Below are 13762 nucleotides of genomic sequence, written 5' to 3'. Positions count from 1 at the left end.
TATTTTTGTGTTACTGGTAGTGAAATGTTTCAACACGTGTATAGTGTAGGGGGGGGTACAAACTTTATTTCAACCCGGGGGGTATGTAGTGTGTATGTAGTGCAGAAAAAAAAAAAAATACTTTATACCAATAAAAAAAAAAAAAATGAAGGGGTTAAAAATAAAAAATTGAAGGGGTTAAAAAAAAAAAAAAAAAAGGTCCTGCGCCAAAAATTGAGCACAGATGTTGGTCAGTAACGTCTGTCACTGAACAGCGCTCAAAGGCAACAGGAATTTGATCAAAAAAAAAAATAATAGATCAACCCTGTGCCGAAAAAGCTGATCAGTGATGTACGTCACTGATCAGCGCACAGTGGCCACAGGACACCCACAAAATCACAGTGTGTAAAAAAAAAATTAAAAAAAGACCCCACAGCACTCACAAAAAAAAAAAAAGGTGATCAGTGATGCGACACTGATTACCAGTGAGGTGCAGCAGGTGCACAACCTTTGGTGCAACTGACAGTGCAACTGACAGGTATATATAAAAAAAAAAAAACCTCTGCACCCCCAAAAAAGTTGCTGATCACCTCAGATATAGTGATCAGCACAAAAGGCGGGGGCAGCAGACACAAAATTTAGCACTCTCTGTCACTCTCTATCACTCTCTGTCACTATCTCTCACTATCTCTCACTATCTCTCACTATCTCTCACTCTAGGACACTAAAAAACCTGCACCCCCAAAAAGGGGGGGTAGCAGACACAAAATATACACTCTCTATCACTCTCTGTCACTATCTCTCTCTATCTCTCTCTATCTCTCACTATCTATCACTATCTATCACTATCTATCACTATCTATCACTCTATGACACTACAGCAGCAGCACTGACAGGTATATCTATATATAAAAAAAAACCTGCGCCCCCAAAAAGTTGCTGATCAGTTAATTTATACTGATCAGCACAAAAGGAGGGGGCAGCAGTCAGTTATATAAAAAAATATATAGCACAATCTGTCACTATCTCTCTCTATCTCTCTCTCTCTATCTCTCTCTATCTCTCTATAACTATCACACTGCAGCAGCACAAAATATAGCACTCTGTCACTAGGCCTCTCTATCTATCTCTCTCTCTCTATCTCTCTCTATCTCTCTATCTCTCTCTCTCTATCTATAACTATATCACACTGCAGCAGCACAAAATATAGCACTCTCTGACACTATCTCTCTCTCTATCTCTCTCTATCTCTCTCTATCTCTCTCTATCTCTCTATCTCTCTCTATCTCTCTATCTCTCTCTATCTCTCTATCTCTCTCTATCTATCTCTCTATCTAGCTATTACACTGCAGCAGCACAATTTCACAGCACAGGAAGGCACAAGTAGCAACAGGATCCAGGAAGCATCCAGCACACTACAAGCACAGATCAAGCAGTGATCAAGCAGTGATGAAGCAGTGATCAGGTAAGTATGGAGCAAGGTTCTGGTCAGTATATGGCGGCAGGTGGCACGGTGACCGCACTGCACGCTATTCCAGACCGGAATGGCGTCTGCAGTGCAGTCACCGTTAGTTTAAACCCCCCTCCATGGCTGTGATTGGTCCGTCGGTCCGACGGGCCAATCACGGCCTTTGGGGGCGGGCGGGGTGAGGTGGGGTGACACCAGTGTCACCCTTACACCCCGCGGTGATTGGTGCTGTACTTTACAGCACCAATCACCTCCGATCCCGTGTCACCGGCGAACGTTATTCGCCGGTGACACAGGAAAACGCTGTAATTGGCTGTTCACACTGAACAGCCAATCACAGCGATCGCCGACGGGGGGGCGGCATCGCAGCCCCCCCTGGGCATGCACGGACATGTCTGCTGTCAGGGACAGCAGACATGTTGAAACTGTCACCGCGTCTATAGACGCGGTGACAGTTTAAATCCATGACGTACATTTACGCCATGTGTCGGGAAGTGCTTCCCGACCATGACGTAAATGTACGTCAAATGTCGGGAAGGGGTTAAAATAAAATGCACTTATCACATTAGAAGGTGTATCCGGAATGTCTGCTCCTAGATGTACCCCTAGAAAGTTCAAATAATTCTAGTTTGCTGGCAGATGAATGGAAGATCTCTTTACCACCCCTTGGCCCTTGGCCCATGGTTGGTGATAATGTCCAATTGATGTCTCAACGTGGTTGGCAGTAGTGGAACACAATAGTGGCGATGGTCCACAGAGGCTACCTACCTTTGATAAAGCTACCTGATGTAGTGAAACGCGTCAGCGAACTTCTGCATTGCACCGTCTCACCCATATAACCCCGGATACCGCCCGAACCAGCACCAGAGACATTTGCCTCCTCCACCTACCGCTGGCTAACGGAAACTACTTAAAAGACTCTTGCCTGCCCCTTCCCCCGCATTAGGAGAATCAGGAACAAGGTGACGTCCCACATGAACAGAGAACATCAGCTAGACTGATATGCCCTTCTAAGATCAGTGGCTATTGACTGGCCGGCCAGGTCTATTGTGGTGTATTGTCGGGAGTTGGAGCCTTGATATTTTGAAGTAATGTCACTGAGTAGTAGGGATGGCCATCGACCATCGATGATTCAAAATCATCGATGGTTCATGGCCGATGTGGAATACTTTTGCCATCGATGGGGGAGAACCAGATGGTTTCCCTCCATCGATGGAATAGCAAAACTATGCTTTTTTTTTTTTTTTTTTTTTAAGTGCCGGGACACGGATAGCTCCACCCCCAACACCCGCAAAGCCCCGCCCTCTGTGTTTTCAAATACAATGGATGACCATCGATATGTAAAAATATTGATGGTCATCCATTGCATAGTTAAGCACTATCTATGGTCAGTTGCAGAATTGCCATTGATGGCAACCATCGATGGCAATGGCAACGATGGCCATCCCTACTGAGTAGCTGAGGAATATCTATATTATACGTGAGGTGAAGTACCATCACTGACCACTAGGGGCCACTCGACAGACCACATTACTCCTGTCTTAACTCATAGTGACAGTACATTGCAGATTGTAAGCTTGCAGCAGGGCCCTCCTACCTCCAAGTCTGTATGTTGTTACCCAGTTTGTTTTATCACTGTCTACTATTGTAAAGCGCAACGGAATCTGCTGCGCTATATAAGAACCTGTAAATAAATAAATAAATAAATAAATAAGCGGTTATTTTGATGGACTTGTTAGGCTAAGATCATGGTCACATATGCGATAGGGATTATCTAGTACATACTTCCTGTCAAATGCTTTATAGGCGCTCTGCAGCCAGCTCAGCGAGGGCTTGTTGCTACTCCGAAGGCCGTAGTGGAAGTAGATGACGGTGTAGTCGTTCTCCACATACTGATCTGATGTATATTTGAGGTATCTGAAAAAAAACAAAAACATTCAATTAGCTTTAGGGGAAAGACACCACAGTACGAGAAAATGTGTACCCCAAATGCCCTTGTGTACCCCTCTGCTTCTCACAAGCCTGAATGAGGGGAGTCACAGCGCACAGGTCACCCTCCTGGTCAGTTTGTCAACCTGGGGGCCAGTATTTGTCAAGGTACATGTGGCAAGTGAGAGAAAAGGGATGACGTGACCCTTGTACAATAGGAACATTCCGGACCTATGTACTAAGCATGAGAGAGATAAAGTAGGAGGAGTTAAAGTACAAGCCAATCCGCTCCTAACTGTCATGTTACGGGCTGGGTTTGAAAAATAACAGTTAGCGGATGGTTATTGAAGCGCTGTTTTCTTGGGTGCAAAACTGTATCACTTGTAACACTATTGGCCAGCTGCAGATCGCGCAAGCTGGCCGCCGCACTTCCTGCAAAAAAAGGACCAGGAAATATCCGTCTTCCCATGGTCAGTCAATAGGTTGACACTGAATAAAAACGCTGACATGGTTATGGTTACGTTTGAACATTTTGGGGGATTTAAAAAATAAAAATAAAACTTTTTCACACTTTACCACCCACATGGACTTCTATTAGCAACGGAAAAGTGTGCTGAGCATAGTAGTATTGGCACTAGGCGCCGGGCCTGAAGCCACAAGGATACGCGCTACATTTATTGGGCACCCACATGCTCAGGTGTCCATATTGACAGCAAAAAATCTTTACACAACAGAGCGAATATTGTCAAACTGCACACGTGTGGCGACCGCCAAGCACATGCGTTATGGCGTATCTGCAATCTCTAAATGAGGATTTCATGGGCGAGTGACTGACAGGAAGTGACTGTTTGGAGGTGTTCACAGGGAGCGGTTGGGAAAACGCGGGCTAGTTGCGGCCTTTCCCGGGGTGCGTATCTGCCACCAGCCACCACCTGCTACATGCAAAAACATGGCTGATGCATCGCTACTGCCAGTGGCATAAGTTCGTCCCAGTTTCCCGGAGGCAAGATATATATTTGTGCCCCCTCCCTTCCCACCCACACACACACACACACACACACACACACACACACACACACACACACACAACCTTGTATAATATATATGTCTGTTATGAAATATATATCTATATATGGAGATAAAGTGAGAGAACATATATACAGAAGCGATATCAATGGCTTTCTATTAATGGATTTAAACTTGCAGAAGTGCCCCCTTAGGAGCAGGAGCCCGGTGCCAGGGGACTCCGTTGCCTCCCGGAGTTCTGCCTCTGGCTACTGCTGTGCCCAGCTTGTGTAGCCATGGGCCAAACCTTAACCTCAAAGTTCCTCATTTGTGCACATAGGCTGCGAGTGTGTACAACGAGCGTGCGATGGCTCCGGCGACCACTTCTTCCTTCCCAGGAGGCAGCGTTACTGGCTGACATGAGACGCTCTGCAGAAGAGAACTTCAGCAAAACACATCAAAGCGACTAAGAATCAGCCCTATTAAGCTGCGTATATTATACATCACTAACAAGCGTCTCCCTGCAGGTGCTCCACAAGTTATTACAAAGCGACTTCCCGGCATCAAGACAGAAGTAGCAGTAACTACGTATTAAACTTGGCATTAGCAGATGGAGACGGCAGCGCCTGAAAATGAAGGTGGTTGTTTTTCTCTTGCGCTCGGATCAGTTATTAGCTGCCTATTCCACTCAGGGGGAAGACTGTAGTTAAAGACTTCAAACACTCCAGGCTGTATACACTTTCTGTGCTCCACAACCATTCCAGTCAGAGTGTACGGTGACATATTCGGATGAAAGTCATCAGTGGATGCCGCCCGCGGCTAGGATTTGCAGCAAGCCAAGATCACATTTCGCTGGGATTAGTTTAAAAACTGCATAAAATTGCCTAAAAGAAGCCTCGGTTTAGAGCGAGCAACTGAACATGTTCTGCAAATATGGAGGAGGATATAGGTTCGCCTTGCGCCAACAGACTTATTTTAAGTGATATTGCGTGCAGTAGACGATGATCGATTATCGGCCAATGAATTGGACCATTGGAGTATCGTTTAGTCTTGCACCCTGCATTTTTTTTTTTACTCGTGCAGTGCCTCTTCCCTGCCCGGGGGTGTCGCTCTCTGCTCTGGTGCTCCTAGAACAGGGTTGTCTACACATCAGTGCTAAAATACAGAGCACACTGTGCTAGAAGCAGCACAGCAAAGTGTGACACCCTAGGCAGGGAAGAGGAACTGCACGGGTTTTGAAAGATGCAGGGTGCTGGAATGCACAAAAAAAAAACTATTTGTTTAAGATTCCACATGAAGTCTATGGCAATTGTAATTGTGCAGCTAAAGATGAACCAATCAAAACTTGCCCCAGCCCCACGGCAACCATTGTCATTAACCCACCTGTGCGGCTGATTAGCCACGCGCCTCCGGTGTGGAAATTGACAAGAAAACATTTGTATTAATCATAATGACCGGTAATGTTACCTTATATAGGAAATATAATCTTTCTTTACACAACATTTTATTAGAATGTATATAACACATGTGAGAAGGGCCGGTGCAAGGCGAGTCGGGGTGGGGGCGCCCCGGTGCCCGGGGGGGGGGGGGGGGGGGGTACCTGGCGGCAGCAGGGGTATCTGCAGTGATTCTGAATAGAGAATAACTAGCGCTATGCGCGCTACGGCGCGGGAAGCGCTTCTGATTTTGAAAACACTTGGCGCACGCTGATTGGCTGAATCTCAGCCAATCAGCATGCTGCAAGTGGTTTCAAACCCAGAAGCGCTTCCCGCGCATAGCGCTAGTTACTCTCTTTTCAGGGACCCCGCTGCCGCCAGCAGCTTTATACAGTGACAGCGCCGCAGGTACCCCCGCGGCACGGACACCCCTGCGCCCTCCAGCACTGCAGGGACGCCGATGCCACCAGCTATATGCTGGGGGTGAGGGGCGAACTGCCGCCCTCCCTGCATGTGAGCGGCGCTGGGATTTTTAGAGGATATTTTGAACATCTCTAACAGGGATGTTGGCACTTAAAAGGTTAAAAGAAAATGACATTAGCCGATTGGCGGGTACGTTATCGCTCTCCACATTATCTCTTCCAAAGGCTTAATACATCTGCCCACAAATATATTCAAAATGGGCTGAAGGGGTGAATAGGTAAAGGTGCCCACACACTAGAACAATTTTTTTTCCGATTGGCCGATTTACGATATATCGTCCGATGTTTATTGATAAACGTCCGAAATACCGGCCGATATCGGTCAGATGCGCGCTCCCGTGGATCTTTTGCTAAATCTTCTGATCTTAAGGTGCCCATACACTGCTGCGATGTCTCGCAACAGTGTACGTACACCCGATACCCTGCGAGGGGCCTGGGACGCATGTGATCCGTCACAATTTGTTGTGATGGATAGCATGCATCCCTGATTCCCACCCGTCTAGCCGCCAGGAGGGAGGTCCCAGGACGGGTGGTCGGACGGCCAACAGGTCCGACCACCTGCTCGTCAGGCATGTCAGGAACAGCTGATTTGGCAGGGTTGCCGACCCTCCCGGAATGGCCGGGAGTATCCCGAAAATCGGATCCTCCTCCCGGCCCCCCAGAAAGGTGGGCAACCCTCCCGGATTCCGGGGGACCCCCACGCCACCCCCGGTAATCCGCGGGTCTCAGAGGAGGGGGCGGAGCTAAAATGTCCACAATCGCATCATCTTAGCCCCGCCCCTGAATTGGGTTTTTTACCATCCTGGGGGCGGGGCTTAATGATGTAAAGCTCAAATCGAAACAAATCGGCTCAGTATGTCAGTACGATCAGAAGATTTAAGAAAAGATCCACATGGAATCTTTAGAAAAATATTTGGTAAACAGGACGGACAAAACATTTCAATGTATGCACACATCTTAAGATCACAGATCTGTCTAGTGTATGGGCACCTTAAGACTTATACCAGATTTCCATGTTAACTAAGTGGTCCCCGTCCACTCTTTTGTATTCCCGGTCTGATACTCACCCATGGTACATTCGGACACCCCCCTTATGGAAACAAGTTCCCCATTTACGTTCAGTCACAATACGGCCAGTGTAATACTTACTCCAGCAGTCGGACATGATCGATCTCATGACAGGGCGGTAGATAGCAGCAGCTGAAAGTGATCACTTTCCTCCCGGAGTTATCGTCACCTGGAAGACCAAACAGAAACCAATTCCAGCATCAGGTCACCACAAACATTAATTCGAGCGTCCAGCACTGGAAACATTGGACCGTGGTTTAATGAGTGAGTGGTCTCTTCCCGCAGGCAGCAGATTCTGTGACAGACGCAGAATCCCTACTGTAACAATAGCAACACGGACACCAGCGTACAGCAATTACTGGCAGATACAGGCGATTATCAAAACGCAATTCAATGGATCCAGATGAAGCAGAGGGGCGGAGCTATGTGAGCAAACCGAAATTCAAATTCGTATTCAAATACAGGTCACTAGATCAGGCATGTCCAACCTTGGTCCTCCGGCTGTTGTGAAACTACACATCCCAGCATGCCTTGCAATAGATTTAGCATTCCCGAATAGCAAAACTGTGGCAAGGCATTCCACAGCAGACTCATTTTTTTGTTTTAGTTTAAACCATTACTCTGACACCCAGCACCCAAGCTGTGCCAAGATGAGCCCCAGGGCTACTGGCATAACATTCAACAATATTATAGTGTGGGGACCCAAACCAAGTGATGCAAAATGAATCAGGTCAATTCATGCACCATGTACAATACGTGTGGTCATACAATATACAGAATCTTGCGACTTATCCATACGGAGGATTGGACATTGACCTCGCCGCCTGGTGCGCCACCTGCTGTTCAGTGCTAGAGACTAATCACTGTTCAACACCGAATAAGGGAGCGCAGGTGACTGCAACGCGCTCAGTATCTGCCACAACTCACCAGCGACGTGGATGATGCCATGGCGGGCGATGTCATAATACGGGTGATTTAGGCTGACGTCATTGGCTTCCCGGTATCCGGAATCCACTACGGTGTCCCCTTCCAAATGTGCCAACTCCTCCTCATCCTTCCGTAACTCTACGGACAGTCATAGCGACGAGAGTAAATCTCACTTTACAGAACATAGGCAGACTCACTAAATGTTGTTACATCCATATATTGACCTGTTATCGAAATTTAACAAATAGTTTCATTAATCAGAACTCAATGTTCCCAAGAAATAAGCTATTCCTTCTTGGTCTCACCTTCGGAACTGCAAGAGCCAATATGATTAACCAGGGTTGCCTACCCTCCCAGAATGACCGGGAGCCTCCCAAAAATTGGGTCCCCAATGCGCCCCCCTGGTCGTGGCGTCTTCCCCCGACCTCAGCATTTAAAATGCTGCAAGTCTCAGGGGAGGGGCGGAGCTAAAACGGCACAATTGCGTCATTTTAGCCCCGCCTCCTCCACAGAGATCCGTGAATTAGCCTATTTCACCTCATGGCGAGGCTTAATGACATCACGCTCAAGCCCCGCACCCGAGCTGCTGCTGAAAGTCAACCCTCACCAGTTGTTCTGCCCATGTGCGTGTAACGGAGGTTATACACCTGGCATGTAGGATCTAATGCTTGTGGTGTGGGAAGGAGACTTTGGCTTTAGGCTGCCCGGCTGGCGCTGTACCACAATGTACATAAAGTAATGGTTCTAGCAATAAGTTACATTGGCACAGCCATCTGGCAGTCACCTTAAGAACTTTACCCACCCACAGTACATCGGGACAGGTGATCGCTAACAAACACGGAATAAGTTAGGCCTTCATTTTATTCCCTGGTTGCCCGCTAGTCCTGGCGCCCTAGGCTGCGGCCTATCCAGCTGAACCTTAGGGTCACTTAGGACCAGTGGCGTAAATTCATCCATATAGCCCGGAGGCAAGATATAAGCTGGTGCCCCCCCCCATATAGAGAGGTAGAGCAATGGAGAGAGAGGAGGAGAATGATAGATAGGGAATCATGGAGAAAGATTGAAACAAGTGTCAGAGTGAGAGAGAGAATGTCAGGGAGGGAGGGGGAGTCAGGGAAAGTGAGGAAATGAAAGGGTAAAGCGAGAGAGTGTCAGGGCTAGAAAGAGAGTGGGTCAGAGGAGAGGGTGCCTGAGTTTGAGAGGGAAAGAGAAGAGGGTGGTGAGATACAGCGTCATGGATAGAGAGATTGGTGGGTGAGAGCATGGGAGGAGAGAAATGGTTAAATAAAGAGGGGTGATAGAGGGTGATATATATAGAGAGGGGGTGAGGCAAAGAATGAAGGGGGTCAGGCAGAGAGAGGGAGTTGAGAGAGGGGGTTCAGGCAGAGAGCGGGGTGTCAGGCAGAGAGGGTTCAGGCAGAGACAGAGGGGTGTAAGGTAGAGAGAGGGGAGTCAGGCAGAGACAGAGAGAGTAAGAGAGGGGGTTAAGGTAGAGAGAGAGGGATGAGGGCTCAGGCATATAGAGAGGGTGGTGAGGCAGAGAACAAGGGGGGTGACAGAGGCGGGTCAGTTAGGTAACATGCATGTATAGCTCCCGGCCACCAGCAGCCCCCTGACCTTAGCGACACCGCTAGAGCTGCGGTGCCGGAATTTGCATGACCTCCCGTGCCTCTGCTGCCTTCAAGGCCTCATGGCCTGCACGCCATCCCATCATGGAGCCAGGCTGCAGTCCACTTAGGCGGTGATAGACAGCTGCCGGCGCTGCAGATCTAGCACGGCCTTCAGGGGCTGAACACCCACAGACACTGGGCTGCTTCTGGGCACCCTCTCCCTGCAGCGTTCCCCTGCTCCCCCGCGGACGTGGGGCAGTGTTACACTGAGCTAGCCCCGGTGCTAGAATAAGAACTGCAGGGGGCGGCTACAGCGGTGGGGAGTGTGTGACAGCCGAGTGCCGATACCTACTGAGGGGAGAGGGATGGACGGATGGTTAGTAGCGCTGCGGGGGATGGGGACCGGAGAAGTGCATAATGAATGAGCGCCTTGAGCGGGTCTTCCGCAGCGCTACTAACCATCCGTCCATCCCTCTCCCCTCAGCAGGTATAGGCACTTGGCTGTCACACACTCCCCGCCGCTGTAGCCGCCCCCACCCCCTGAAATTCTTATTCTAGCGCCGGGGCTAGCTCAGTGTAACACTGCCTGACGGCCGCGTCTCCGACTTCAGTTCAACCCACCATCATACCTATTGAGTGGGGCACTTTTCCTCACAAGGGCTGTGGAATCTCTGGCCGGACTCCCAGGAGGCAATGGAGCCAGTGCCCCCTTTAAGGCTGGCGCCCGGCGGCAGATGACTCCATTGACTCCGGGAGTTCCGCCACTGCTTAGGACAACGCTCTCGCAGAGTGGTCAGATGCTGCGTCTTAGGGCGTGTCCACTCTGCAACGCCAGTGGGAGGTTCCCTTCCAGTGGCGTAGCTATGTTTTGGGCGCCCCCCCGCCGTTAGGGGGGGGGGCGCTCCCCCCCCCCCGTCGCCGCCCCGCCGAGCACCCCTACCCCGCCGCCCATGCAAACCCCCCCTCAATCCCCCACAGCCTTACCTATCGCGCTGGTCCCGGCGGCTCCGTTCTTCTGCTGAGGACCACCAGAAAATGGCCGCCCCCATACAGCAGACAGTTTCAGAGAACTGTGTGCTATATGGGGGCGGCCATTTTGTGGTGGTCCTCAGCAGAAGAACGGAGCCGCCGGGACCAGCGCGATAGGTAAGTCTGCGGGGGATTGAGGGGGGGTTTAACTATAGCACTGCAGCCCCCGACGCCCCCACATGCACAGCGCCCCCCGCGGTGGCGGGGGCTGCGGTGCTATAGTTACGCCCCTGTTCCCTTCCATCTTTCCACATCACTGCTGCATTCACTAAACTAGGTCCTTTACTACATTGCATTGTGGTATAAATCCTCCACCTAGATCAGCGTACATACCTATTTCTGCTAACTGCTCGAAGTCAATGGAATACATGCTTTGAGTATCACAGAGGTAATTGGGAAGAGTGACACTGCCCTCTGTCTGCAGATATCAGTATAGCGGATTTGCACTTTACCCTGGAAGTAAAAACAAAAAAAAACCTAATATTTAATACCAGAAACATCAGCAACTTAATTAGCAAGATTAGGTCTCAATTCTTAAACATCAATTTTGTTATTGCATTCAACATAGAAATTTGCTCATGTAAGTTTATACATGCAAAATAAAAGTGGGACTAAATATCAAGATACATTTAAATAGTGAACATCCTACTTGCCTACATTTGGAAACTATTAGCAGAGAGGAGATTATAATCCCCTCTAGAATGCCGAGTGTCGAATGCTGCTGGGGGTGTGTGTCATGCTCCACCCAAAGGGTGTGTCTAGCTCCACACATGGGCGTGGCTAAGCTTAAATGCTTGTTGCTAATATTTCTATATAACATAATCAGTAGCAATATATTTGGGGAAAAACATGCAATTATTGGTACTGACATTGCTGCCTGCAATACTGGACTGTTTGTTTTTCCAAATACTGTTTATTGAGTGAATCACAGTAGAATGACAGATATATGTGCTAGCAGGTTGACATTGAGATAGAATACAACAATGTGATTCATCATTTTATAAGTAAGGAAGAGAAGCAAATCCGGCAAGGTAATTAGAAAAGTGAAAAGAAAAACAACATAGAAGTTACCAGGAGTAGTAGGTAAGTATAATAAAGTAGGAAGAGAGCAAGAAAAAGGGAAAGAAATGAAGAGAGGGAGACAAAAAAAAGGGGACGACCTCCACACGGGGTAGCACATACCAAGGGGTTAAAAAAGGTTGTTAGATTATAAAGTTACAAGGGAGAGTAGTTCAGGCGCTAAATGGGGCTGGGGGTAGTTTGAGAGGTAAGCCAAGGGAGCTATATTTTATTAAATGTTTTCGAGGATTCCGTATAATAGCCGTTATATACTCCATTTTGTAGACATACCATATGCGAGATATGATTGCTTGCATGGGAGCTCGGGAGGACTTTTCCCCGTCAACAGCAATTTGGCAGGTCATTGCCGATATTATATGATGGAATAGATTATTTTGATGGCGGTTTAGAGTAAGGAGGGTTAGAGGAAACAGAAAATATTTGGGATCAGGGGGGACAGTGACATAAACTAAGCTCGAAAGTAAGGCCATGAGTTCTCTCCAAATATTGGTAATTTTCAGACAGGACCACCATATATGTAGAAATGTACCCTCAGCAGCACACCCCCTCCAGCATCTATCTGATACATCTGGGAACATAGCTTTTAAATGAGAAGGTACATCGTACCAGTGATATAACAGACAATGGGGCAGATGTATTAAGCCTTAACAAGAGATAAATGCAAGGGTGATAAGGAGAGATAAACGTCCAGCCAATCAGCTCTTTGCTGACTTTTTTCAAACACAGCCTGTAACATGGCAGTTAGCAGGTGATTGGCTGGACGTTTATCTCTCTTTATCACCCTTGCATTTATCTCTTGTTAAAGCTTAATACATCTGCCCCATTCTCCTTAATCTTCACACATATAGAGCTGGTAGCTGCATTTTCCCAAATATCAGCCCAAACTTCGGGGTCTAAGGATTGATCTAGGTCTTTTTCCCTTGCTAACTTATGTGGGTCTCGAGTTGAGCCTGGGACTCAAGAGTGTATAGAGAGTAGAAATTAATCCTCTAGTGGATGAACGTTTCAAGCAGAGGTTTTCAAAAGAGGTCAGGGGTCTGGCAGTGAGAGCTGTTGTCATTTTTGAGTGGAAGAGCTGAATTTGAATATATCTAAAGAAATCGGTGTTTGGAATTGCCTTTCCATCACAAATGTCCGAAAACAAAGGACATTTTTTTGTCACTGGCAATATCGTTAAGATAGTAGATATTCTCAAGTTTCCAATTAATAAAGAAGGATTTACCATTGGCCAGGGGGGGAAATCCGGGTTGTGAAACAGTGGGATCAGGGGTGAAGGGGTCGGGGCTAGATTAAAAGCGTTTGTTAACAAAAATTCCAGATAGCGATCGAGAAACCACTGGATGGGAAAGGGTCGTACGAGGATGTTTAGTCCTACGGAGCCACAAGAGAGATGACAAAGTTGCCAATCCCAGTTCCTCTGCCTCAATGTTCACCCAGACCTTCCTCGCGTTCCGATGTCCACACCATTGGACTCATTGAGATAGCGATGTAGCGTGGTAATATTTTCTAAAGTCAGGGATACCTAAACCGCCCATACTAGAGGGACGCTGAAGCAGTTTAAGTCTAATCCTTGGGCGTTTCTTATCCCATATGAAATGGGCGGTTTGATGTTGTAAATATTTAAATACATAAAGGTGGGATGAAAATTGGAAGGGTTTGAAATAAGTAAAGGAGGCGAGAGAGAATGCTCATATTGACAGAATTTATTCTGCCTATCCGAGAAATGAAATAAGTAGACCATTGAGTTAG

The 13762-nt window shown here is 47.8% G+C and overlaps 1 protein-coding gene across 1 annotated transcript in view; it reads right to left on the bottom strand.

Moving 5' to 3' along the window:
* Positions 1-11318, bottom strand: part of ARHGAP8 (Rho GTPase activating protein 8) — a 47943-nt gene extending 36625 nt beyond the window's left edge. Inside the window, exons 1-4 of the mRNA XM_083180092.1 lie at positions 11267-11318; positions 8295-8432; positions 7449-7536; positions 3233-3364 (exon numbers count right to left, since the gene is read on the bottom strand). Of these exons, the coding sequence (XP_083036218.1) occupies positions 3233-3364; positions 7449-7536; positions 8295-8432; positions 11267-11303 (395 nt within the window). The 5' untranslated portion in view covers positions 11304-11318. The remainder of the gene's footprint in view (positions 1-3232; positions 3365-7448; positions 7537-8294; positions 8433-11266) is intronic.
* Positions 11319-13762: the final 2444 nt, after the last annotated feature.

The sequence above is a fragment of the Crinia signifera genome, chromosome 4 (genome assembly GCF_055691185.1).
Source record: "Crinia signifera chromosome 4, ASM5569118v1, whole genome shotgun sequence".
Taxonomy (NCBI): Eukaryota; Metazoa; Chordata; class Amphibia; order Anura; family Myobatrachidae; genus Crinia; species Crinia signifera.
Note: the sequence above shows the minus strand (reverse complement) of the source record. Positions and strands in the feature narration are given on the sequence as shown.